General features: G+C 38.9%; 1 protein-coding gene across 1 annotated transcript; it reads right to left on the minus strand.

The window, feature by feature from the left end:
- Nucleotides 1–24,643, minus strand: MS4A14 (membrane spanning 4-domains A14). The gene is made up of 6 exons (XM_046644151.1): nucleotides 24,506–24,643; nucleotides 22,980–23,108; nucleotides 20,511–20,561; nucleotides 17,930–18,079; nucleotides 15,242–15,340; nucleotides 1–2,079 (listed from the first exon to the last, which is right to left on the minus strand). Exons 1-6 carry the CDS (start codon nucleotides 24,641–24,643, stop codon nucleotides 1–3), a joined length of 2,646 nt encoding a protein of 881 aa, XP_046500107.1.
- Nucleotides 24,644–25,015: the final 372 nt, after the last annotated feature.

The raw sequence follows: 25,015 nt of genomic DNA on the forward strand, positions 1-25,015 counted from the left end.
TTAGTCTGAGTCTTCAGATTGCTGTTGATCTTTTGGATAAGATGAGGCAGAAGTTAAAGATGGGTCTTCTTTGTATGAAGTTGAGCAAATCGAAACATTTTGTTGCACATCTTTCTCTGAATCTATATTGGACAAAGAGGCGAAATCCGTGTCTTGTACTGAGCTTTGGCAGGAGGAAAAATGAAAATCTGGCTTTGCGTCTTCTGCTTGCAGGTCACTTGGGTTTTGGCACTGACTTTTCATGTCCCCTGGTTTGATGTCTCTTGTTTGCATAGTGTCTATTTGCATATATTCTTCTTGGCTACTTGTGGATTGAAAGTCTTGTTGGTCCTTCTCTTGACACTGATTGTTTTGAAACAGAAAGTCTGGTAATTGCGAATCTAGATGATGTCGAGTTAAGGCATGCAGAGTTTGGGCTTCTTGGAATAGAGCTTTCTGCCTTAGGGATTCTTTCTCTAATAGATCTTGGACTTGCCAGGCTTGGGATCCCCAATTTAGGGAATGCTGCATTTCAAATTGCCATTCTTGTGCTTTCCAATCTTTGTTTCTACAGCCTTGGGATTGTTGGCTTAAAGACTGCCAGCCTTGGGTTTTCCAGTCTGGAGATTGCTTTCTTGGGGATTGCCAGTCTTGGTATTCCTGGATTTCGGATTGCCAATCTTGGCACAGCTGCTTTGGGGATTTCTCCTGTTGGACCTGCTGATCTTCATCTCGCTGGTGTTGGGTTTGTTTCTTGGAGGATTTCTCTTTAACAGCCTGTTGATCTTTATCTTGTCCACTTTTGGTTTGTTCCTTTGGGGATCTCTCCTGTTGGTCTTCACTTTGCATATTTTGAGATTGTTGCTTTAGGGATTGCTCCCCTTGAGCCAGCTGGTCTTCAGCTGGCTGATCTGGGGCTGGCTGTGTGGTTTGCTTAGCATGGACTTGCTTATCTATAGAATGCCTCTTTAGGGATAGGCAACATATGATGTGCTTGTCTAGGGATTTAGTCTTTGAGGATTGATGATCTTGGGTTTGTAGGTTTAAAGATTTATGCTTTGGAGATTGCATGCCTTTGCCTTGGCAGCCTAAGGAATGCTCCTTTGGGGATTTCTTGCCTTGGAGTTCCTTCACAGGTTTCCATTCTTGGGTCAGAAACATGACTTCTGATTGAATGCTTTGATATGATACTTGTTTAAATTGCTGGTCTTGAGGTTGGATGTTTTGTAGTTGAAGATCTGGGGATTTCTCATTGTGTTGTATACTAGGGGACTGTGCAGGATGGAATGCTGGGGCTTTAAATAGCACGGCTTGTGCTGGAAAAACTTGTACTTGGGAAAGCATATCTTGGGGAGGCATGTCTTGACATGGTATATTTTGGGAAAGCATGTCTTGGGATGACGTGTATTGAGATGACATGTCTAGGGATTGTGTATCTTGGGGTGGCATGTCCTGGGATTGCTTGTCTTGGGATGGTATGTCTTGGGATGGCATGTCTTCAGATGTCAGGCTATGAGACTGTGTGACATGGGATGTTGGGGCTTCAGATAGCAGGGCTTGTACTGGCAGAGTTTTGGCTGGCAGAGCTTGGGATGGCAAGTCTTGGGTTGGTAACATTTGAAGTTGTTTTACATAATGGGATGGAAAAACTTTGACTGGTAAATCTTGGGCCTGTAGCAATTGGGTTTGCATTTCTGGGGGTCGTATCATAGCAGATTTTAGGTCTTCATCAGTGAATTTTTCAGTGTACACAATATTTTCTGAGGGCCTTTTCTCTAATATGGGAGGCAAAGGTTTCGGCTCAACTTCTTCCTCATATAGTTTTAAAGGTGGAGGGATACTTTTTTGTGGTTCATCTGGCACAAATACAGATGCGTAATTACTATTGCTGCCTCTCCTCTCTAACTGTTGTAAGGCTAAAGGATTGCTTAAGACTTTTAACTTGAAGAAAGTATAGCCTCCAAAGAAAAAAGGTTGTATGTTTGTTACTGAATTCTCACTAGAAGACTCTTCTTGAAGCTCAAATTGTATTACAGCATTTTCTTCTGGGACAGAGAATTCACTCTCTTGAGTAACATCCGAAGGGAAGAAAAACACAATCTGTAAAACCAAGGGGCAGGAGAAGCATTAATATAACAGAATCATCTTTGATGTTCTTTTATTCTTGTATTCTCAAATTATTTTTCATCTCCACCTTAAGACAGTAGATAGGAAATAACATCTACAAGAGGAGTCAGAAAACATACCAGTACTGCCTTTAACATTGGTTTTATTTTGGACAAGTCATCACCTTCAATTATTGACTAGGGGAATTTGATTAAGATTGTCTGAAATATTCTTCCCATATTTAATATTTTAAAGCTTCTAAGACATTTTAAATCATCTACTCAATATTCAGGTATTCAAGTTTATAATGATTTATTGATTACCCACTAGATGAACTAGATGCTGGAAATCAAAGATAAGTATATGTGGGTTTTGCCCATAAGGTGTTCCAACTATAGGTAGACCAAGATCTAAATAGATAACAATACAGTTTAGCAAGTGCTATTATAGAAATTGGTGCTTTATGGGAATGTATGACTTAATTCTGAGAGAGCCAGGAAATGCTTCATAGAAGAGGAGATATTTGATCTATTCTTGCTTGACGGCAACAAGATACGATGAAGAAAGATAAGAGTCAAAATCCAGGTAGAGGAAAAAGTGGGTGCAAACACACAAGGTTGTTGCATAGTGTGATGCAACTTAGTGTGATGGCAGAAGGTAAGCAATTAGATTTTGTCAGATGGCATGCTAGGTGCTATAAAATGAATGTGGTGTCCTTCCAAATTCATATGTTGACACCTAATCTCCAATGTGATGGTATTTAGAGGTAGAATCTTTGGGAGGTGATTAGATCACGAGAGTAGAGCCTTCATAAATGGGATTAGTGCCCTTATAAACAGGACCCCAAAGTGCTCCCTTGCCCCTTCCTCCATGCGAGGACACAGTGAGAAGACCTCCATCTCTGAACTCAGCAGACTCTGAATCTGCTAGCACCCTGATCTTGGACGTCTCAGCTTCTAGAATGGTGAGAAATAAATTTTTGATTTTTAAGCCACTCAGTCTTTGGTATAGCAGCCCACAGACTAAGACTAAAATTAACACCAAGAAGTGGGAGTGTTGCTATAACAAATACCTAAAAATGTAGACGTAGATTTAAACTGAGTAATAGGTAGAAGCTGGAAGAGTTTTGAGGCGTGTGTTAGAAAAAACTTTACATTTCTGTGAATGGACCATTAAGGATGATTCTGGTGAGAGCACAGAAAGAAAAAGGAGAGCTGTAGAGAAAGCCTCAATCTTCTTAGATAACACCTAAGTAATTCTGAACAAAATGTTGGTAGAAATATGGATGATAAAGGTCATTCTGGTGAGGTCTCAGACAGAAATGAGGAACATGTTATTGGAGAATGGAGGAAAAGTGATCTTGGCTATAAAACTGGCAAAGAACTTGACTGGATTGTGTTTGTGTTCTAGTGTTTTGTGGGAGGTAGAATTTGCAAGAAACGAAATTTAGCTGAAACTACTTCTAAGCAAAGTGTTGAAGCTGACACTTTGAAGCTGTCCTCCTGACAGCTTATGGTAATATGTGAGAAGAGAGAAATGATGTAAAGATGAAATTGCTAAGCAAAGAAGAATCAGGACTTAAAGGTTTGGATAATTCTCAGTCTATCCATGTTGCAAAAGATGAGACTGCGAAGAGTATGACCCAGTGACTGGTTTGATAAGGAGATTGGCATGGATCAGCCATCTCAACAGTAGGCAGAAGATGTTCTCCAAGACAATGGAAGAATGACTCCGATGACCATTCAGAGATCATCAGGGCTGCCACTCCCAGTACAGGCCCAGAATGCAAAGGACCTGGAAGAAGAATGGTTTCAAAGGATGAGACTGACTCTCTGATTGAGGCAGAGCCAGGAGGTCCCCATCCAGTGCCTCAGGGGTAGACCTGCTGCAGACAGCTGCTGCATGAGCACAGGCATGGAAGTGTGACTGTCTTTACCTAGATTTCAAAAGACAGAGCCACCAGACAGAGCCGCGGGCTTGGGACCCCAACCCAGCAGGCATGGGAGCCCTGCCCAGGAAAGTCACAGGGCCCAGGCAGAGAGCTGCTGCAGAGGCAGAGCCCAGGCTAAGAGGGCCTTCCTGTTGAGTTCTTGGGGTGGTGTCACTACTCCAGTGCGCTTGGAAGTTAGAGCATGGAGCCAAAGAGGGTTATTCTTGTGCCTTAAGGTTCAAGTTGTTTACCCTGTTGGGTCTTGGACTTACTTGGGAACTGTCCTTTCTTTCCTATTTCTCCTTTTTGGAATGGGCATGTCTATCCCCTGCCTGTCCCATCATTGTATTTTGGAAGTTTAGTTTCATAACATGTTTGGTTTCAGAGGTTCACAGCTACAGGGAATTTGCCTCAAAATGAATTATACCTTGAGTCTCACCCATCTCTGATTTAGACGAGACTTTGGACTTAAAGTTGATGCTGAAACAAGAATTTTGGGGCTATTAGAATGGAAAGAGTATATTTTTCATGTGAGAAGGACATTAATTGGGGAGGGCAGGGTAGATTGAATGTGTTCCCCCCTAAATTCATATGTTGAAGCTTAATCCTCAACGTGCTTGTATTTGGAGGTGGCTGTCTATGAACCAGGAAGCAGGCTCTCACCAGACCCCGAATTTACTGGTGCCTTGATCTGGGGCTTTCCAGCCTCCAGAACTCTGAGAAATAAATGTCTGTTGTTTAAGCACCCTGAGTCTATGGTATTTTTGTTACAGCAGTCTGAATGGACTAAGATACTAGGTCAGGAAATTTTAGCTTTCCTTTACAGGCAAGTAAAATCTATTAGAGTTTTTTTTAAACAGCTAAGTGATAGCATCTGATACAACCTTTAGTCAATGCTTCCTATTCTTCATAGTTGTTTTTGAGAGGAGTTGTCATTACAGACCAATCTGCTGATCTCTGAGGTCATTCATAGAGTCAGTATAGCTGCTTGGCTATTTGAGGAAATGAGCCAAACTCTGAGTGATTAAATGACCTAATTATGGTTACCACTTGATTGATGGCAGGCCTAAAATGAGAATCTCCGCATTCTTTTACACTACACATTGTCATTCCCTACTTTTCTAATTTGGTTCTGCATCTGTACTTTATCCCTGTTGGAACGCTATTTATGTGAGGATAAATGGTACTTTAGGGGATTTCTGCATTTTTACTCATCCCCAAACTTTTGTTTCATTTGAATTGTAATTTATTCATTCATTAAAAGAGAGGTCTGAAGGCATGAATTATAATTTCTCTAACTTTATCCAATTCTTAAGTGCTATTATTTTAAATTTACTCATCCCTAATGATAACTGAGTGATTACCAGGTGCTAGGCAAGGTTCAAAGTCATCTCAAGTAATCGTTATAACATCCCTATGAGGTTATTATCCTTGTTTTACAACTGAGAGAAGTAAAGGTCGGAGATGTTAAGTAACCTGACCAGTGTCCTAGAGCTCTTACCTTGTGAAGCTAAAATTCATGCATTGCTGTTGAATTCTAGGTCCTGAGTTTTTCTCCCTAATCTGATCTAATCTCTAATCTGTGTTTCCTTATAATAACCACTTCAATTACACCTTACTCTAGGGCTGTTATGACGGAAGGCATATGAAACAATGCTTTCAGGCATAGGAGTTGGCATAGAGAAGTTGCTCAGTAAATATTAAGAGTTCACGTTCCCTTTTCTCTTCTTGAGATCAGGGTGCATATTACAGAGTATCTTTGAATCCTCTGTTGTACTTTGCACGTTGCTGTGCTATTAAAAAGTCCTATCCCTGGAATAAAATTGAATGGTTATTCAGTATGAGTAATTTATTGTTTTAATTTAATTTTTTAAAAGATTTTATTTTTACTTCTTCTCCCCAAAGTCCCCCAGTACATAGTTATATATATTTTCAGTTGTGGGTCCTTCTAATTATGGCATGTGGGATGCCACCTCAGCATGGCTTGATGAGCAGTGCTAGGTCCACTCCCAGGATCCGAATATATGAAACCCTGTGCTGCCGAAGCAGAACACACGAACTTAACCACTCAGCCATGGGGCCAGCCCCTGAGTAATTTATTTCAATGTTGCTGCTAAAGAGCTTCCCACAGAGTTTTATACTCTTCTGCAGTTGTATCAAGAAAAGAGCAATACACCAGATACTTGGGCTTAGATAATATAATAAAAATGTAAGCATGAGATGAAAAATTACAAAAGTTGATACCAATCCATGATAAAAAAAAATACCTTTCTGCAAACTACGATAAATTTAGTCTATGAAAACCCTATAGGTAACATCACATTTAGGGGTAAAATATAAAACTTTTTCACTCTAAGGTCATGAAGGAGGAAAGGTTGGGTATGCTCGGCACTTTTTTTTTTTAAGCATTGTACTGGAGTCTCTACACAGTGCAATAAGTTGAGAAAAATAAGAAATAAAGTTTGTGAATAAAAGTATATTTACTAGTAGGGGCCAGCCTGTTGGTGTAGTGGTTATATTCATATACTCCACTTCAGTACTCCAGGGTTTGCCAGTTTGGGCCCTAGGGGTGGACCTACATACCCACTCATCAAACCATGCTATGGTGGCATCCCACTTACAAAATAGAGGAAGATTGGCACAGATGTTAGCTCAGGGCCAGTCTTCCTCACCAAAAAAAAAAAAAACAGTATTTACTGGTAAAATAATTATCTACCTAGAAAATGACAGGAAATCTGTAAAAAAGATACTAGAATTAATAAGTTTAGTAAGGTCATGTATACCAGTATACAAAAATAAAATGAATTTCTATATGCAGGAGTATACATTTGTAAAATGAAATTTTAAAATACCATATATAATAGCAAGAAAAAAACATTGACATACTTAGGGATAAATTTAACAAAATATGCACAAGACATGCACACTGAAATCTACAAAATGGAAGGAGATGTAGACTGTTGGCTGCTAAATTGGTAGGTTATATACTCAATTTTAGCCTTCAGTGTGATAGTGACTACCCATGTCCCCCTGGTGGGAAAGAGCGCTGGTGTTTTTAGCCCACGTTTTGCTCAGGAATGGAGCTGTAATCGATTAGGAAAGGGAGGAGGGAGAGTGTGTGGAGGGGAGAGCAAGGATTCATGTTGCCGGTGCTTGTGCTTCTGGACACACCAACAACCCCACCGGCAGACCCTGACAGGCAGTTGAGGGATAGCAACCCACTTTCCTGGTATGACTTGCTGGAGCCAGGGTGGGCAATAAGGATCTTTGACTTCCAAATATCAAGTTTCTCTGTTCTATTTGAAGATTCCTGCTTATCACTCCTGTGCAGGTACAGAGGCTGGATGTCATTGTTTCAACCCATACTGGCTGAAGCAGCTTCTGGGGGAAGCTATTCCAACTTCTGTTTGTTGTTTTTGTTTTCTGATATTCAAAAACAACTGTAATATGGAAGAATGTAGAAAACCACTATGCATGCCCCAGGAAAAGATGCAGGCTCATAAAAGAACTGAGAAGACATTAAGCTTTCATCTCAGGCTGTTCTCTGGCACAGAGATGCTCTACAACAATAAACAAACAAACAAACAAAAAACCCCAGCAAACCCTAATGAAGGAGGAGGATCTGATGTCCAGAGTTAACATGTTATGAGATTCAAATGTTCAATTTTTAACAAAATAAGTCAAAAGGTATACAAAGCAACAGGAAAGGATGGCCCATTCAGTGGAACAAAATAAATGAACAGAAAGCGTACCTGAGGAAGTTCAGACTTTGGATTTACTAGACAAAGACTTTAAAATAAGTATATTAACAGTACTAAAAAAGCTAAAGGAAGTCATGGGAAAACAGGAAAATGATGAATGAACTAAGTGAAAGTATCAATAAAGAGAGATAAATTATATAGCAGAACCTAAAAGAATTTCTGGAGCTGAAAAGTACAATAAAATATACACTAGAGAGGTTCAAAAGCATTTCTGAATATGCAGAAGAAATAAACAATGAACTTGAAGGTAGGACAATTGAAATTAATGAAACTGAGGAACAGAAAGATAAAAGAATTAAGAAAAGTGAATAGAGCCTAAGGGACCTGTGAGATACCAACAAGTAAACCAACATATGCATTGTGGGGATCCAGAAGGAGAAGAGAGAGAGATGGGACAAAAAAGAATATTTAAAGAAATAATGACTGGGGGCTGACCCAGTGGCATAATGTTTAAGTTCAGCATGCTCTGCTTTGGTGGCCTGGGTTTGTGGGTTCAGATCCTAGATGCAGACCTACACCACTCACCAAGCCATGCTGTGGGAGTGACCCACATGCAAAGTAAAGGAAGATGGGCACAGATGTTAGCTCAGGGCCAATCTTCCTCAAACAAAAAGGAGGAGGATTCGTGACAGATGTTAGCTCAGTGCCAATCTTTCTCACCAAAAAAGAAAGAAAGAATAACTGAAAACTTCCCAAATTTGATGAAAAACATTCATCTATAAATCCAAGAAGCTCAATGAATTCCAAGTAGGGTAAACTTAAAGTGACCCACACCAAGGCACATTACAATCAAAATTTGAAAACTAAAGACACAAAATCTTGAAAACAGCAAGAGAGAAGTACCTCGTCACATGCAAAGGACCTTCAGTTTGACTATTAGCCAATTTATCATCAGAAACTTTGAAAGCCAGAAGGCAGTGAAGTTATATATTCAAAGGGCTTACAGAAAGTTCTCTATCTGGAAAATCATCAAAAACAAGGAAGAAACTAAAACATTCCAAGATAAACAAAAGGTGAGAGAGATAGTTATCATTAGACCTGTCCTACAAGAAGTGCTAAAGTGAATCCTTGAAATGAAAGAAGCTAGACAGTAACTTGAAGCTATATGAAGAAATGAAGATCTTTGGTATAGGTAAATACATGGGCAATTATAAAAAGTTAGCTTTTTATTTTCTACATAATTTATAGGACAAATGCATAAAGATAGTTATTAACCTATGTAATTGGGAATTCAATGTATAAAGATTTAACCTGTGACATCAAATAACAGAAAGAGGGGGATGGGGCTGTACAGAAGCAGAGCTTTTGTATGCTATTGAACTAAAGTTGGTATAAATTCAAATTCAAATTAGATTGTTATATGTTTAAATGGGTGTTAAATGTAATCCACAGGGTAATTATAAAGAAAATATCTGTAGAATATATGCAAAAGGAAATGAGAATATCAAATGTTTCACTACAGAAAACCAACTAAACACAAAAGAAGGCAGTAATGGAGGAAATGAGACACAAAAAGCTATAAGGCGTATAGAAAACAAAGAGGAAAATGGCTGAAGTAAGTTCATGTCTATTAGCATTTACTTTAAATGTAAATGGATTAAACTCTCCAATTGAAAGATAAAGATTGGCTGAATGGATAAAAATACAACAAAAAAAGAACCCAGAGCTAACATCTGGGCCAATCTTCCTCTATTTTGTATGTGGGATGCTGCCACAGCACAGCTTGATGAGGGGTGCATAGGTCCATGCCCGGGATCTGAACTGGCAAACCCTGGGCTACCGAAGCAGAGCACACACACTTAACCACATGCCACTGGGCTGGCCCTGTCCTCCTTCTTTTTTTTAATAGCCATCCCAAGGGATACGAAGCGGTATCTCACTGTGATTTCTCTTTTTTGAGGAAGATTAGCCCTGAGCTAACATCTGCTGCCAATCCTCCTCTTTTTTGCTGAGGAAGACTGCCCCGAGCTAACATCTGTGCCCATCTTCCTCTACTTTATATGTGGGATGCCTGCCACAGCATGGTTTGACAAGCAGCATGCAGGTTGGCACCCAGGATCTGAACTGGTGAACCCTGGGCAGCTGAAGTGGAGCATGCAAACTTAACTGCTGTACCACTGTGCCGGCCCCTCACTGTGATTTTGATTTGCGTATCCTAGCAATTAGTGATGTTGAGCATCTTTTCATGTATCTATTGCCCAATAGTACATCCTTTTTGGAGAAATGTCTATTATAGTCTTTGTCCATTTTTAATTAGGTTGTTTGTTTTTTGTTGTTGTTGAATTGTAGGAGTTCTTTGTGTATTCTGGATATTAATCCCTTATTAGATTATGATTTTCAAATATTTTCTGCCTTTCTGTAGATTGTTTTTCCCTTTCTTGGCAGTATCCTGTGGTGCACAACAGTTCTTAATTTTGATGAGGTCCAATTAATCTATTCTTTTCTTTTGTTTCTGTGCTTTTAGTGTCCTATCCATGAAATCATTGCCAAATCCAATGTCATGAAGATTTCCATCAGTATTTTCTTCTACGTTTTATAGTTTTAGCTTCTGAGTTTAGATATTTGACTTATTTGAGTTAAATTTCACATACGGTATAAGGGAAGGCTCCAACTTCATCCTTATGCATGTGGTTATCCACTTTTCCAGCACCATTTGTTGGGACTGTCCTTTCCCACCCTGAATGATCTTGGCACCCTTGTTGAAAATCAATTGATCATATATGTAAGGGTGTGTTTCTGGGTTCTGTATTCTGTTCCATTGGTTTATATATCTGCCCTTATGCCAATACCATACTGTCTTAGTTACTGTAGCTTTGTGGTAAGTTTCGATGTTGGGATATGTGATTTCTCCAACAATGAGAGACAAAGAGGGGCAGTATATAATGACAAAAGGGACATTCCACAAAGAGGACATAACATGTATGAATATACATGCACTTAACACAGGACCACCAAAGAATATAAAGCAACTATCAACAGACCTAAAGGGAGAAATTGACAGCAACACAATAACAGTAGGGGACTTCAACACCCCACTTACATCAATAGATAGGTCATCCAGGCAGAAAGTCAACAAAGAAATAGTGGATTTAAGTGAAACACTTGAGCAGATGGACTTAATAGATATAGAGAAAGCATTCCATCCAAAAGCAGCAGAATACACTTTCTTCTCAAGTGCACATGAATATTCTCAAAGATAGACCATGTGTTGCAGAAGAAGGTAAGCCTCAATAAATTTAAGAAGATTCAAAGCATATCAAGCAGCTTTTCCAACCATAATGCTATGAAACTAGAAATCAACCACAAGAAAAAGCTGGAAATTCACAAATATGTGGAGACTAAGCAGCATACTGCTGAGCAGCCATTAGATCAATGAAGACATCAAAGGAGTAATTTAAAAACATCTGGAGATAAATGAAAATGAAAAGACAACATACCAACTCTTATGGGATGCAGCAAAAGTGGTCATAAGAGGAAAATTCATAGCAATACAGGCTCACCTCAACAAACAAGAAAAATCTCAAATAAGTAGTCATAAACTATGCCTAAAAAAACTAGAAAAAGAACAGCAAAGCCCAAAGTCAGCAGAAAGAGGGAAATAATAAAAATTAGAGCAGAAATAAATGAAATAGTGACTAAAAAACAGTACAGAGGTTCAACGAAACTAAGAGCTGGTTCTTTGAGAAGATAAATAAAATTGACAGACCTTTGGCCAAACTCACTAAGAAAAAAAAGAGAGAAGGCTCAAATAAATAAAATTAGAAGTGAAAAAGGAGAAATTACCACAGCTACTGCAGAAATACAAAGGATTATAAAAGAATACAGTGAAAAATTATGCCAATAATTTGGATAACCTAGAAGAAATGGATAAATTCTTAGACTCATACAACCTCCCAAAACTGAATCAAGAAGAAATAGAGAATCCAAATAGACCAATCACAAGTAAAGAGATTGAAACAGTAATCAAAAACCTCCCCCAAAACAAAAGTCCAGAACCAGATGGCTTCTCTGGAAAATTCTACCACACATTCAAAGAAGACTTAATACCTATCCTTCTTAAACTCTTCCAAAAAATTGAAGAGGAGGGGTGGCTTCCTAACTCATTCTACAAGGCCAACATTACCCTGATATCAAAACAAGACAAGGACAACACAAAAAAGGAAAATTACAGGCCAATATCACTGATGAACATTGATGCAAAAATCCTAGCAAACTGAACAAAATACTAGCAAATAGAATACAACAGTACATTAAAATGATCATACACCATGAACTCAAAAATTAAAGATAGAAATGCCACATGATGTAGCTATCCCACTACCAGGTATTCATCCAAAGAACTTGAAATCAACAATTCAAAGAGTTTTATGCACTCCTATTTTCATTGCAGCATTATTCACAATAGTCAAGACGTGGAAGCAACCCAAGTGTACTTCAACTGATGAATGGATAAAGAAGATGTGGTGTATATACATACAATGAAATACTACTCAGCCATTAAAAAAGACAAAATTGTCCCATTTGCAACATGGATGGACCTTGAGGGTATGATGTGAAGCAAAATAATACAGACAAAGACAAATACTGCACGATTTCATTCATATGTGGAAGATAAACAAACACATGGATAAAGAGAACAGATTAGTGGTTACCAGAGGGGAAGGGGGCTAGGGGTTGGGTGAAAGTGATGGAGGGACACATATGTAGGGTGATGGATAAAAATTAGACTATTGGTGCTGAGTGCAATGCAGTCTATACAGAAACTGATACCTGTACACCTGAAATTTCACAAAGTTGTAAACCATTATTACCTCAATAAAAAGAAAGGAAGAAAAAAATAACAAATGTTGATGAGGATGTAGAGAAACTGGAACCCTTGTGCACTGCTGGTGGGAATGTAAACTGGTACAGTCACTGTCAAAACAGTTTGGCAGTTTCCCAAAAGGTTAAACATAGAACTACTATCTGACCCAGGAATTAGATTTTTAGGTATATATCCAAAAGAATTGAAAGAAGGTACTCGAACAGATATTTGCACACCAGTGTTCATAGAAGCATTATTCACAATAGCCAAAAGGTGCAAAAAATCTTTTATGAATGAATAGTAGCCCATTATGTGTATACGCCGCATTTCATCTAGTTATTCATCTGTTGATGGACAGATGAATGAATCTGGAAAACATTATGTTTAGTCAAGTAAGACAAATACAGATGGATGACTATCATATGATTCCACTTTTATGAATTATCTAGAATAGGCAATAAATAGTAGAAAGTAACAATAGAGACAAAGTAGAAATAGAGGTTACCAGGGACTGAAAAGAGGAGGAAAGGAGAGTTATTGTTTTATGGTACAGAGTTTGTACTGGCATGATGAAAATGTTTGGGGCATAAATAGCGGTGATGGTTACACGTCATTATGAACATATTTAATGCCAGTGAATTGTACACTTGCAATCGGTTAAAATGACAAACAGTGTGTTATATATTTTTTAACACAATAAAAAAAGAATTACTCTGAAGCTACAGAAATTAAGACAGTGTGGAACATGTGCAAGGATAGACAAATAGATCAATGGGACAAAATAAAGTGTCCAAAAGAGACCTATAAATAAGAGGTCCCAATGGACTTTCAACAAAGGTGTCAAGGTGATGGGACAATTGCATTTTTGACAAATAGTGTTAGAACAGCTGAATATCTCCATGAGGTCGGGAGAGGGCATGAATTTCTAACCTTATCTCACAACTATACATAAAAGTAAACTCAAAATCTATTATAGACCTAAACATAAAATCTAAAACTATAAAAATTCTACAAGAAAATAGAGAGGAAAATCTCCACAATCTTGATGTAGACACAGCTTTGTTAGAACACAAGAAGGACTAACCATAAAGGAAAATAAATCAAATTTGTTATTTGAAAGGAACTATTAAGAAAATGAAAATGCAAGTCAAGGCTGGGAAAACTATTAGCAATACATATATCTCAAAAAAGAACTTATATTAGGAATCAGGTTCTTATAAGTACATAAGATAAAAAATGCTATAAAAGTTGGCTAACGGTTTGAACAGACATCTCAAAAAAGATATGCAAATGGACAATACACACATTGAGTCTCATTATCATTTATCATCAGGGAAATGCAAATGAAACTACAATGAAATACCACTACATACCCACTAAAATGGCTAAATTATTAATACAACCGACATTCCAAGTGTTGGTGTTTATATTGGAAAAACTGTTACCTCTCATATATTGCTGATGAGAATGCACAACGGTATAGCCATTTTGGAGAACTGTTTGGCGTTGTCTTACAAAGTTAAATATCCACTTGCCATATGACCTAGCAATCAAATCCTAGATATGACACTCCAAGAGAATTGAAAACATATGCTCAAACAAAGATGTGAACTCAAATGTTCATGGCAAGTAAATGCCCACCAAGAAGAAAATGGATAAACTGTGGTGTACCCTTACATAAAAGTATCGATGCATGCAACGGCATGGATGAATCTCATATACATGTTGCTGAATGAAAGAAGCCAGATACAAAGAGTACTTATTTATGACTCCATGTATATGAAGTTTGAGAAATTAAAAATTAATCGAAGTGATGAAGACATCAACTGCAAAGAGATCCCAGGGAGCCTTTTGGGATGATATAGGCATTCACTGTATCTTGATTGTGATGGTAGCAAAACAGGTGTATGCAATTTGTCAATTCTCCTTGAATGGTACACTTAAAATGGATGCATTTTATTGTTTGTAAATTATGCTTCTATAAAGTTGATGTAAAAAAAGAGCCAAAAAACACCCCACCTAACACAGAGCCTGGAACTGGTATTTGGGATTTAGAGAGCAGGCTCTGGAGCCATATTACTTGAGTCACAATCCTGATGTTGGATGATACTAGAGAGATTACTCTTTGTGCCTTACTTCTTTCATATGTAAAATAATGGTGTTTTAATAGTTTTTTGTTAAGATTGAGTAAGTTGGTCCTAAGTGATTACAACAATGACTGACAGTAAACATTCAGTAAATGTAAGCTCTAAGGATTATTATAAATAATATTAGTATCACTTAAATATTTTTCTCTCTGCTTCCTCTCTGGTGAGGGAATTGTGTCACACACCATTGTGACCCAGTTATAAGCTCCCCATGTTTCAGTAATATGGTTTCCCATTAAGCCTACTCTTTCATATATTTTGGCCAGGAAATATGGAGCGATGTCTGAACAGAGATGACTGTGGATAGCAGATAGGACAAGAAAAAGCAACATAATTGCATAGTTGTCTCAAAGGGTAGAGTGAGCCTTCAATTTTAAACATGTTCCCCCTTGTCCTTCCCAAACTTAGAAGTTTTAGTTCAGTATCTGAGAAGACTGCTCTGTCCACTAATAGGCCAGAGGTCACTTTGGAGTGTCCCAATAGGGATCTGTTTTCATAGCAACTTTGAACGCACCTCATTTGACTTTGTCCAGCACTTGCTCCCAAAAGAGGCGATAGTCACAGAGATACTGAGCTCTGCTATGCTGATGATCAGTAAGACTGACAAAATTCCCTGCAAATAATGAGAATAAATATTTGGCATTTGGAATGAAAGCTGTATCATGTTAAACATATAAGCGAAGGACTGCTTACAGTGTATGATCAAGTAAGGAAAAACCCATATATTAGATGTTTCTGCAGCCATCAGCGATTGGCCAGTTTTCACCTCATGTCTTTCTGGTAAGCCAGAATAATGCCTATAGGGACCAGGCAACCATCCCAAATGAGAGAAACAGTTAGGAGGGGAGACAGTAGAGACTAAAGGTATTGCTAGGATGCATTCGTTACTCAGTTACAGGCAACAGTTGCCATGAGGGAATGTGGGCGCCAGGATGCCTGGTCTTTTTCTTTCCTAAGGAAGCTGTATACCCATACTATGAATTTGAAATTTTCCAGTTGTTATTCAATTGTGTGAACCAAATAAAACATATCTTCAGGCTGGATATAGCCCACACATTGCCATTTTGCATGCTTTGCTTTCAGATAATGTCTAGACTGAGAAGCAGCGTGGAATACATGGTGTCCAAAAGGCTTAGACTCTGGAGACACAAAGAGCTGGGTGCAATTGGGTCCGACGTTACACTTCACCTTGGGCAAGTGACTGAGTCTATCTGAATCTTGGTTTCCCTGCAACACATCCAAAAGGTTGGCTATTCTCCATTTATTGGTAAAGCTGAAATGTATAAAGTGCCTGCTGTAAATTTACTGGCTTCAGCTGTTGAACAAGCTAGACCTGGTCTTGATCTTTGTGGAACTTCTGTCATAGTAAGGGAGGCAGATAGTAACAAGTAATTAGGCAATTATTTACTTAACTAAATTGTGATAAGTGCTATGAAAAAATATGGGGAGCTATGTACTACTCTAATGGGAGGTCTGATCAGGTCTGTACTGGAAAAGGTGGAGGTTTGATGAGGAAGGACTTCCTTAAAGAAGTGGTATTTAAACTGAGACTAAAGAATGAGGAGGAGTTAATTGGGTAGACAAAAAAGGGTAGGCACTGGGCTCAGGAACATTTGAAACAAGAAAAAGCTGGTCTATGGTGCTGGGGCGGTGGGTACTTGACACATTAAGGAATTTCAGGAAGTAGCAGGAAAGTGGAGAAAAATAAAGGCCTGGAAAAATGTTGGAAAGGTAGGCAAGATAGGTGCTATAGAGTCTTGAAAGCCTTTTGAGATCTGGTCTTCATTCCGTGTTTAGGAATTGAAGCCATTTTAGGTTTAGGAAGGAAGCCATTGAGTAATGTGCTCAGATATACATATTTAAGTGATCACTCTGGCTTCAGTGTAGACATGGATTGGTCTTTGGGACAGAGGTCAGTTCAAGTGATGTCTCAAGCCCATTGTTCTGGCTTTTTAAAGCTTATCTATGATGTTTAGGTTGCAGCAAGGAATCATGGAGTTATAGGGGGTTGGGGGGTGGGTCTCAGAACAGATTCTCCATGATTCTGTGGGCAGAAACTAATCCTGCAATACCCATCCATGCAGGGCAGTAAGTTGACAGCAGAGTTTCATTTATCTGGAGATTTAACCCTTTTAGTATACAATTTCTTCCTGGTATATACTAAAGTAATGTACAGTAATGACCTGCTGTCCACCAGGAAAAAGGGTAAGGATTATAATGTTGCATCATATTCTTGGCCCAATTAGGACAGTATTTTATCTCTTATATTGGTTTCTGGCTTTCCCTCGTAATGTTTTATGAGTCTAATTCTAGAATTTATCTCAAAATATATTGTAATGTCCTTAGGCTCATTTTACCAGGTGATTGGGAGAATTAAATAAAATCTCATATCCAGGAATTGACAGCTCTTTTTCCTTTTCTTCTTTATTGAGGGAGACAATTTCCCATGATTGCACTTCACTTCCATCCAAAAAGGTCAAATCTGATTAACATTCTAGGACCAAAGCCTACAAGATGTGGCTGGTAGAAATAGAACGAGACCCCTGGATTTGCTTAGGGACTCAGCATGAAAGGCCTTTTGGAATCATTGACATGCATAAAAATAATGTCACTGAATACTTAAAATTACACTAATAATTATACTTCCTAGTAAAGATACATCTCATCTGCTTTAATGATTAAAACTGCTTTTATATAAATTATCTTCGAAAATTATTAAAATACATTATTAAATGGCTTAACCACTTTCTCCCACTGTATTTTGTTTTGAGTATTGAGTAAACTTTTTAGCTCATTCTGTACCTTGTTAATGCTGAAAGACAAAACTTAATCCAATCCATGTCAATACCAATAGGAATTACTAAAACCCATTGCCTATTTACACTGTGCCAGGTACTTTTTTAATTTAAGTAATCTTCACAACAACCCAGTGAGGCGGGGATTACTATCTTCATTTAGTGACTGAGGAAAACTGAGGCTCAGAAAAAAACAAAATGTTAGGCCAAAGTCACAAGCTTATAAAGGACAAAACCAGGATTCAAGTCCCGACATTATAGCTCCTGAATTGCAGTATGCTTCTCAACAGTCAGTTCAAATGCTGATACAGCTTCAATGATTGGAATCCAAAGTAATGAACTGATGTATCATGATCATAGTTCAGATAAGATTATACAGATTCATCTCACAGAATAAAGCTACTTACATTGAAAAGGGTTCTACCTATTACACATAGTCCTTCAACGGAAGGAGTCTGGCAGTAATCATGCTGATGTCTAAAGCTGATAATGGTGAGAATAATGCCAGCAACCGCAACCAAGGAACTGATAACATTCATGGACACGACACCTTGTCCCTGGAAAATAGTTTAAAAAATAACAATGAAATAAATAAAAAGCAAAGCAAACCAAAAATACCTTGTAAGAAAAACTTAGTGCTTTTATCTTTCAGATACCCCTTAGGGATGAAGGGCTCCATCAGGTCAGTAGGCTTGAAAGGCTTGAAAAGTTAAATCCTGATTTATCTACATCAGAAGACAAACCAAATTTTAGAATAAACCAGGAAGCCGAGAAAGAGGACGGGTAGCGAAGGGGTGCTCTACGGTTAATGCCAAAGAAAATGTTCGGTTTCTCCTAATGCACCATCCTTCATAATCTATAAGCAAAATAGTGTGTTAGAAAATATCTTGGCTTTGTAATTAGACCTGATCTTGAGTCCTAGTGAACTAGGACCTTGTACAAGGCAACTAATCTCTTGGAATCTCAATTTCTACCTTTAAAAATGAGAGTAATATCACCCATTTTAGGCCAGTATCCATTTATTCACGTATTTTAATAAATATTTAGTGTGCACCAACTATGTGTCAGGTACTACATTAGATCCTGGGACACAAAGATAACACAATAGATGAGCTCCTGTCTTCAGGTGACTTACATCCATTCCCCAGGGGCATTCAAACAGTAACCAACCAAATCACTAACATATTTACAGATGGCAACAAATTTGGACTGGGGTTTAAAGGTTTCCTTTCTCAACTCAGGGTTCCAAAATGGAAGGTGTAAGAAATTCATATTGCCCCATCCAATTCCCTTTACTCATTCCTTTTTATTTTTTTGCATGTATGTCTGACTTCCTTTGAAGGAAAAGGAATGTCTTATTCATACTCTACTCCCAGCACTGCTATTGCTCTTTTAAAGGAAAAACAAACACACAAAAACCCCTCATATCTTAATTTAGTGGATATTTGCTATTTCTTGATTGTAGTATGTCTGTTTTGATGTGAAATGCAATGATGCATTTACACAGCCTGTCCTATCCAGGAGCTTGTGGCTTAGTGTGGCAGGACTTGGAAGTATCCCTATGACTTAATGTTCACCGCAAACACAGGTCTTTACTACAAACAGGCATTTTGGCAGAAAATGCACAGAAGCATACAGATATGCCATCTCTCTCAATTCTCAGTCCTTTGCTCTTTCAAGGCTCTGTTTTGGCTCCCTTAGGACGTTTAGTGGACTAAAATCTCTAAATAAGCCATCCTTCATGTGTATTGTGCTTTGCAGTTTACAAAGAATATGCCCAGCTTTGTTCTCATCTTATTCTCATTACAGTTTTGTGATGTGGGTAGATCACTTGTTATCCTCACATTACAGATAAAGAGGGTCCAGGGATCTAGTGATTGTGAGTAATAATTCCACAGTTGGTGGAAGAGTTGTGATGGAAAGCCACATCTTCAAATGCCTAGTTTAGAGCTCCTGCCACTGTGACATCCTGCCATCTGCACAGCACTCAGTGAGTCAGGGGTAGGTCTGCCTTATCCTTAGTATATTCCTCAGCTCTGAAAGGAAATCGATACAGAGAGAACAGCATTTGGGGCTTTATATGCATTGTCTGCATTTATTTCCACAGGGAGAGAGAGATGAGGGCATTCATCCTGTCAGAACTTCCTCAGGGCTAGTAGATATCTCTAGAGGAAATTGGCAGGTGACCATAAAATCAGAGTTAAAATGGCTTTGAAGAAGGCCCACATCTCCAGGGCCTTAAAAGAAAATCAGAGTGGTTAGAAGGGAACACAACACTTAAGTATCTTTTTTATGTAATGTCTTATTAAATTCTCAAAATAACCCTTTGAAGTAGGTACTTTTTCCTTCAGAATGACACAGCAATGAGTGATAGCCTTGATTTGGTCCTAGAATGATCTGACCTCGATGCCAGACTCTTTCTTCCAAACCTTGGGCAGGCCCCAAAGAAAAACGTCTGTTGTTATGAGTGGTGGTGGTGGAGGGTGGGGATCCTGGGATTGGTTTTGGTTAGAGTAGGGTTTCTCAACCTTGGCACTATAGGCATTTGGGGCTTGATCATTATTTTTTCTTATAGGAGACTGTCCTGTGTATGCATTTTAGGATGTTTAGAAGCATCCTTGGCCTCTACCCACTAGATGACAGTAACACCCTCACCCACCCACCCAGTTGTGACAACGAAAAATGTCTTCAGACATTGTCAAATATTCAGGGGGGAGGAATTATTCTCAGTTAAGAACCATTGAGTTAGAGGAATATAGAATGGTTTCCAACAAGCGACTCTTTCAGTTTACTTGACTAGGGAAATAAAAACCAGTGGAATGACGTAAGCCTAATGGTTGCATTAACAAATATGAATAACCTGAACTTCAAATTTGAGGTGTAAAGATTTTCCTGTGAGATCTTTTATTCCTGAACACTTTATACACAAAGATGATACAAAGCAAGTAGAAGATTTTAAATGACATAGAAGTCACAGAAGTGACTTACCAGAAATTTTTCTTTGTTGTTGATTCCTGTGAGGTATCCTGTAATAATAAACTTTGAAGAAGAAAAGAGATAAAAGTCAACAGGTGACGTGTTTGACCACCTTACAAGATAATTTCCTTTGGAGAATATATGGTAGTCTATTTGTCTCTGACTCTCCCAAACCATCTAGTCTTTCCACCTGAGCATCTGTGAGAAGAGTAGGCACTGATTATAAGAAGAAATACTGTGCTGTACGTACTCAGCACTGAACAAGACCTCTTAGCCAGGGTCAGCTGGGATAGGCAGGCCCCTCTTTAAGGTCTAAATGGTACCACCCAGATATTTGGCCCAGTTGGGCTCCAAAAAGAGGGATAATCCTGGGATCTGGACCTGGAAGAGGGAAGGGTGAGTTGTGTTCTGAGCAGACTGAGGGAGACCTTCTCAAGGTAGAAATTTCTAAAGGCTGATACGGGGGCTGGAATCTAGTATAGTTATCTCAGCCAATTCTTCATCTGGAACATAAAGAGCCTAGTACCACCCAAGGAACCCTGGGTACCCCAAGTGGAGCCCCTCACTGTTTTTTAATGTTTTTGGTATGGGAACCTCTCCTGTGGGAATTGGTGTTGGACTTTGAGGGCATCTGCTTCTTGGTGTCCAAGGACCTCAAGGTGACATGCAGTGATCAGAGAGTTACCTTTGATACCTCCCTCCACTTCACTTCCCACACTGGATTCCCATTGGATTAGTTCTACCTCCAAGTCACTCTCAAAACTGTCCATCCATCTCTATCTCCACTGCCACTCAGCTAGTTCAGGGCACCATCTTTCCTTCCCTGGATTCTTGCAGCCTCCTCCCAACTGATTCTCTAAGGTTTGCTGTTATCATCCTTGAATTCATTTCTCACTCAGAAAACACAATTATATTTTAAAGATAAGTCTTCAAATGTCACTAGCCTCTTTAAAGATTATCAGTAGTTTCCTCTTGCTCCTATATTAATGTCCCACATACTTAATATCACAAGGGCTGGCACGATCTGATTCCAGCCTAGCTTTTTTACTTCATTTTGTGCCACTATGACAGTCTCATTGGTATTCTTTCTGTTGCTCTTTCCCACATTAAGCCCTTGGCTCATGTTTTATCTTTGCCAGGGAATGCGTTCTCTCCACGTCACCAATGAACACCTACGTGCAAAGCACTTCCCTGACGTCCCAGGCCAGGTGAGTCCTCCATTAGACCTTCAGATGGCACCTGGAACTCCTCTCTTAGAGTTCCTAGCACAAGTGCACTAAACTACCCATGGAGTTATTTTCACTTTTTCCTTTCTAGCCTCCCTATTAGATAGCAAACCTCATCTAATTCTGAGAAGAGCAATTCACCACTTCTCTCAGAAATGGCCTTGTTTACCAGTATTCTCAGCACCTAGAACACTACTGAAGATATAGTACACGCTCAGTAAATATCTTCTCAGTGGAGAATGGAGTTTTAAAAAGCAGTATGCCAGAACCTCATTAGAATTCTGCATGCAGATCACACAAAGTCACACTGGGAAAATTCTGTTGTGAAATGGGGAAGTGAGGCGTTGGTCCGCTAGATGTTCTACAGTGTGGCATGTATAGTTTGAAAATCACATTCAATATTATTTATATTTGGAAGATGAAAAGACTACCAGTTGTTTTTGAAATGCAGATTATAGAAAAGGAATGGAATATTTATGTTTATCAAGAGAGCAGGGTTTTTAACAGTGACAGTAGTCTCATTTATTCATTAGTTTGTCCACTTGCTCATTGAGTGATTCCTTCCTTCATGCCTACTATGCATTAAGCATGATTCTAGGTTCTGAGAATATAACAGCAGCCAAAACAGACAATATTCTTGCCCTCTTGGGAGTTTGTGTTCTAGCAGGGGAAGGTTTAATGAGTCTACCCTTAAATATTATGGCACAAGATAAAGAACCAAGACTGTGGGAATTCAATGGAAACAACACTCTGCTAAGAATTATATTTATTGTTCTACTATTGACCAGATAAGTGACACTCATAAAGTTGTCTCTGGAGATGATAAGGGAGTTGAACCATAATAATCATCTTCAAAATTATCCTTGAGATGTGAGAGTCTGTGATTCTATGAGTGCTAGCTGGGTATGTTTAAATTATCACCTACTCTCAAACTCAGTTTCCTTCTTTGCAAAGGAGAAAGTAGGATGTTTACTCATCTAATATCCCAGACTGGTAGTAAATGACCTACTGTACATACAAGGGCATTGTAAACTTTAAACACCATATACCTAAGAGTAGTTATTACTACTTATAGTTATTACTGTGATGATGATGGTGCAATGACCAAATGGGGACACTTCTCTCGCCATAGAAGGAACTGGCTATCTGATCTCCTTGGGGATCATATTCACAGAATTCATTATCTGAAGACTTGAGGCAGTTTAAATCAATCCTTATGGTAATTTCTCAAAAGCTCCTAAGTGACAGTACTCACAATAAATGCTCCCCAGAATGGATATCCAGTGAGGAAAACAAGGGGAAATCTCTGGGAGAAATAGAGGTAATTAAATGCAAATATACTTCCAATGCACGCAATGATCAGGGCAAACAGGATCTGGATAGCCTGTGAGGAGAGAAATGGGTACATGAGGTCACAAGTGCCCCAGCTTCTTTGGACTGTCTCAGGTCCCTTGGGCATCCCTCTGTGTTTATGTCACACTTCCCTCCATCTGAATGCCTTTCTCTTCCGTTTACCAACCACTCTCAGACTTTCAAGAGGCCCAGTGTCTCTGTCCTCATTGCAGTTACCTGGGTCCTTCAGGTTCAAATCCTTTACTCTCGGCCTTCACTACTTAACGATGTCCCCTGGTATTACCAATTTATCTTGTATCAGACATATTTGAATATACATCTGACTCTACCCATGGACTGCTGGCTTCCTGAGGACAGAGACTACAAACTATTCACCTTTACGTTTTTTTTCCATTCTGTAGCATCAGCATCCTATTATCCTCATCTCCTGACACACATACATTTTGCGCATTCAATATAAGCTTTTGGAATTGAGGCTCAGCCCAGTTCTCCAAAAGTTTATGGTGTTCACTGGTCTACAGCATAGAAGCTGGGGTGAGGTTATGTGTCATCTCCTCTCCATCCAGGGGCCTGACTAGAGCTGAGGGTAACCCAGTGTGCTCATCAGCCCATTAGAATTCTGCAGGGAGAGGAACACGATGGCGGTCCTGCAGGGTCAGTGGCTCTTCACAGGGCAGCCCTTCTCCTCTATCACTCTGGATTTTTTCTCCAGATCACACCTCTGTGGCACTGCACCTCAAGTAGTGATTTTACTCTTATACTAAGGATGGAGCTGTGTACACAGCTCCCCTATAGGTACGTTTAAGACTGAAATTTTTTGTGTGTGAATATCCACATTGTGGCTCACTGTGGAGATTTGAATATTATTTTCAAAGAACTCCAATGCCTGTAACAGCACAAAGCGGAAGTTTAACCTCTCTTCTTACGGCTTTTAGCTCCAAGGAAGGTGCCACCACACCCTGAGGTCGCCGCCTCAATAAGAAATCTGGAAAAATTACACCAGTAATTTTCATTTGAACACCAGTGCTAACTCTTCATGAAACAGCTCTAGGATTTCCTCGGGGTTAGGGGAGCTACTAATTACAGTTAAATATTCTATTCCTCAGAGTTAAGTAAGTTCTCAGAAGCATTTCTGAGACATGAGGCAAACTGTGCATGTTTCTAAACAGAACTTTTATTTCTCTTGTTTATCAAAATCTAGGAAAATGGTATTATTGGCTACATATTGGCTTGTCTACTGATGATCCAATTACTTGTACAAGCAAATGACTTAGAAGTACTTACGATTAATCAAAAATACATTGTAGATGAAAGGTGAGGGGAAAAAGGGGATCAACCTACTTCCTGAAAAGCATCTCTGTCGACATACCTGAGGAAATAACTTCTATCCTCCCTTCCAAGAAGACTTACAGATGGGAGAGGACTTACCCCCAAGACTTTTGGCTCTCCTTTCAGGAAATCCAGCAGAGAAGTATGAGGTCCATAGGGAAACGCAGTCAATATAGTTTCATTTGGTTGTATAGTGATGATGGGGGTCGATCTTTTGACCTCAGATGGTGACTCCATGGTTCAATGGCAAAACTCTATTGAAAGAACTAGTGAGAGAACATTGCAGCCAAAATCATGGTCTTCCATCAGTCTCACATGGAGTCCTTAGCAATGAGCCCTGAGCGATTACTCTACTCAGTCCTAGAACCATAGAATCACAGTCATTGAGTCATAGAGTCTTAGAATTCTAAAGCATATCCAGCCCCCTGTCTTCCTGGTGAAGGATCCAGTTATCCAGAAGACTTACTTTCTTGTCAGTTTGTCTATAAACAATTGGTAAACACAAAATAAAGAGATGTTATAAATAAACACAAATGCCAGTACCTATGTTTATGAGATGTAAAGGAACTTAAACTTATGAATATCCACAATGTTCCAGGCACCGCAGAA

This window comes from Equus quagga, chromosome 17, assembly GCF_021613505.1.
Source record: "Equus quagga isolate Etosha38 chromosome 17, UCLA_HA_Equagga_1.0, whole genome shotgun sequence".
Classification (NCBI taxonomy): Eukaryota; Metazoa; Chordata; class Mammalia; order Perissodactyla; family Equidae; genus Equus; species Equus quagga.

Bases quoted from the DNA above. Each gene is read 5' to 3' on its own strand.
- MS4A14 (XM_046644151.1), bottom strand. From the start codon at position 24,643: ATGGAGTCACCATCTGAGGTCAAAAGATCGACCCCCATCATCACTATA. The intron at 15,341-17,929 runs GTAAGTAGCTTT...CATTATTTGCAG, and splicing joins TAGGTAGAACCCTTTTCAAT to GGAATTTTGTCAGTCTTACT. The intron at 2,080-15,241 runs GTGCGTTCAAAG...TTGGTTTTACAG, and splicing joins GCTGGACAAAGTCAAATGAG to ATTGTGTTTTTCTTCCCTTC.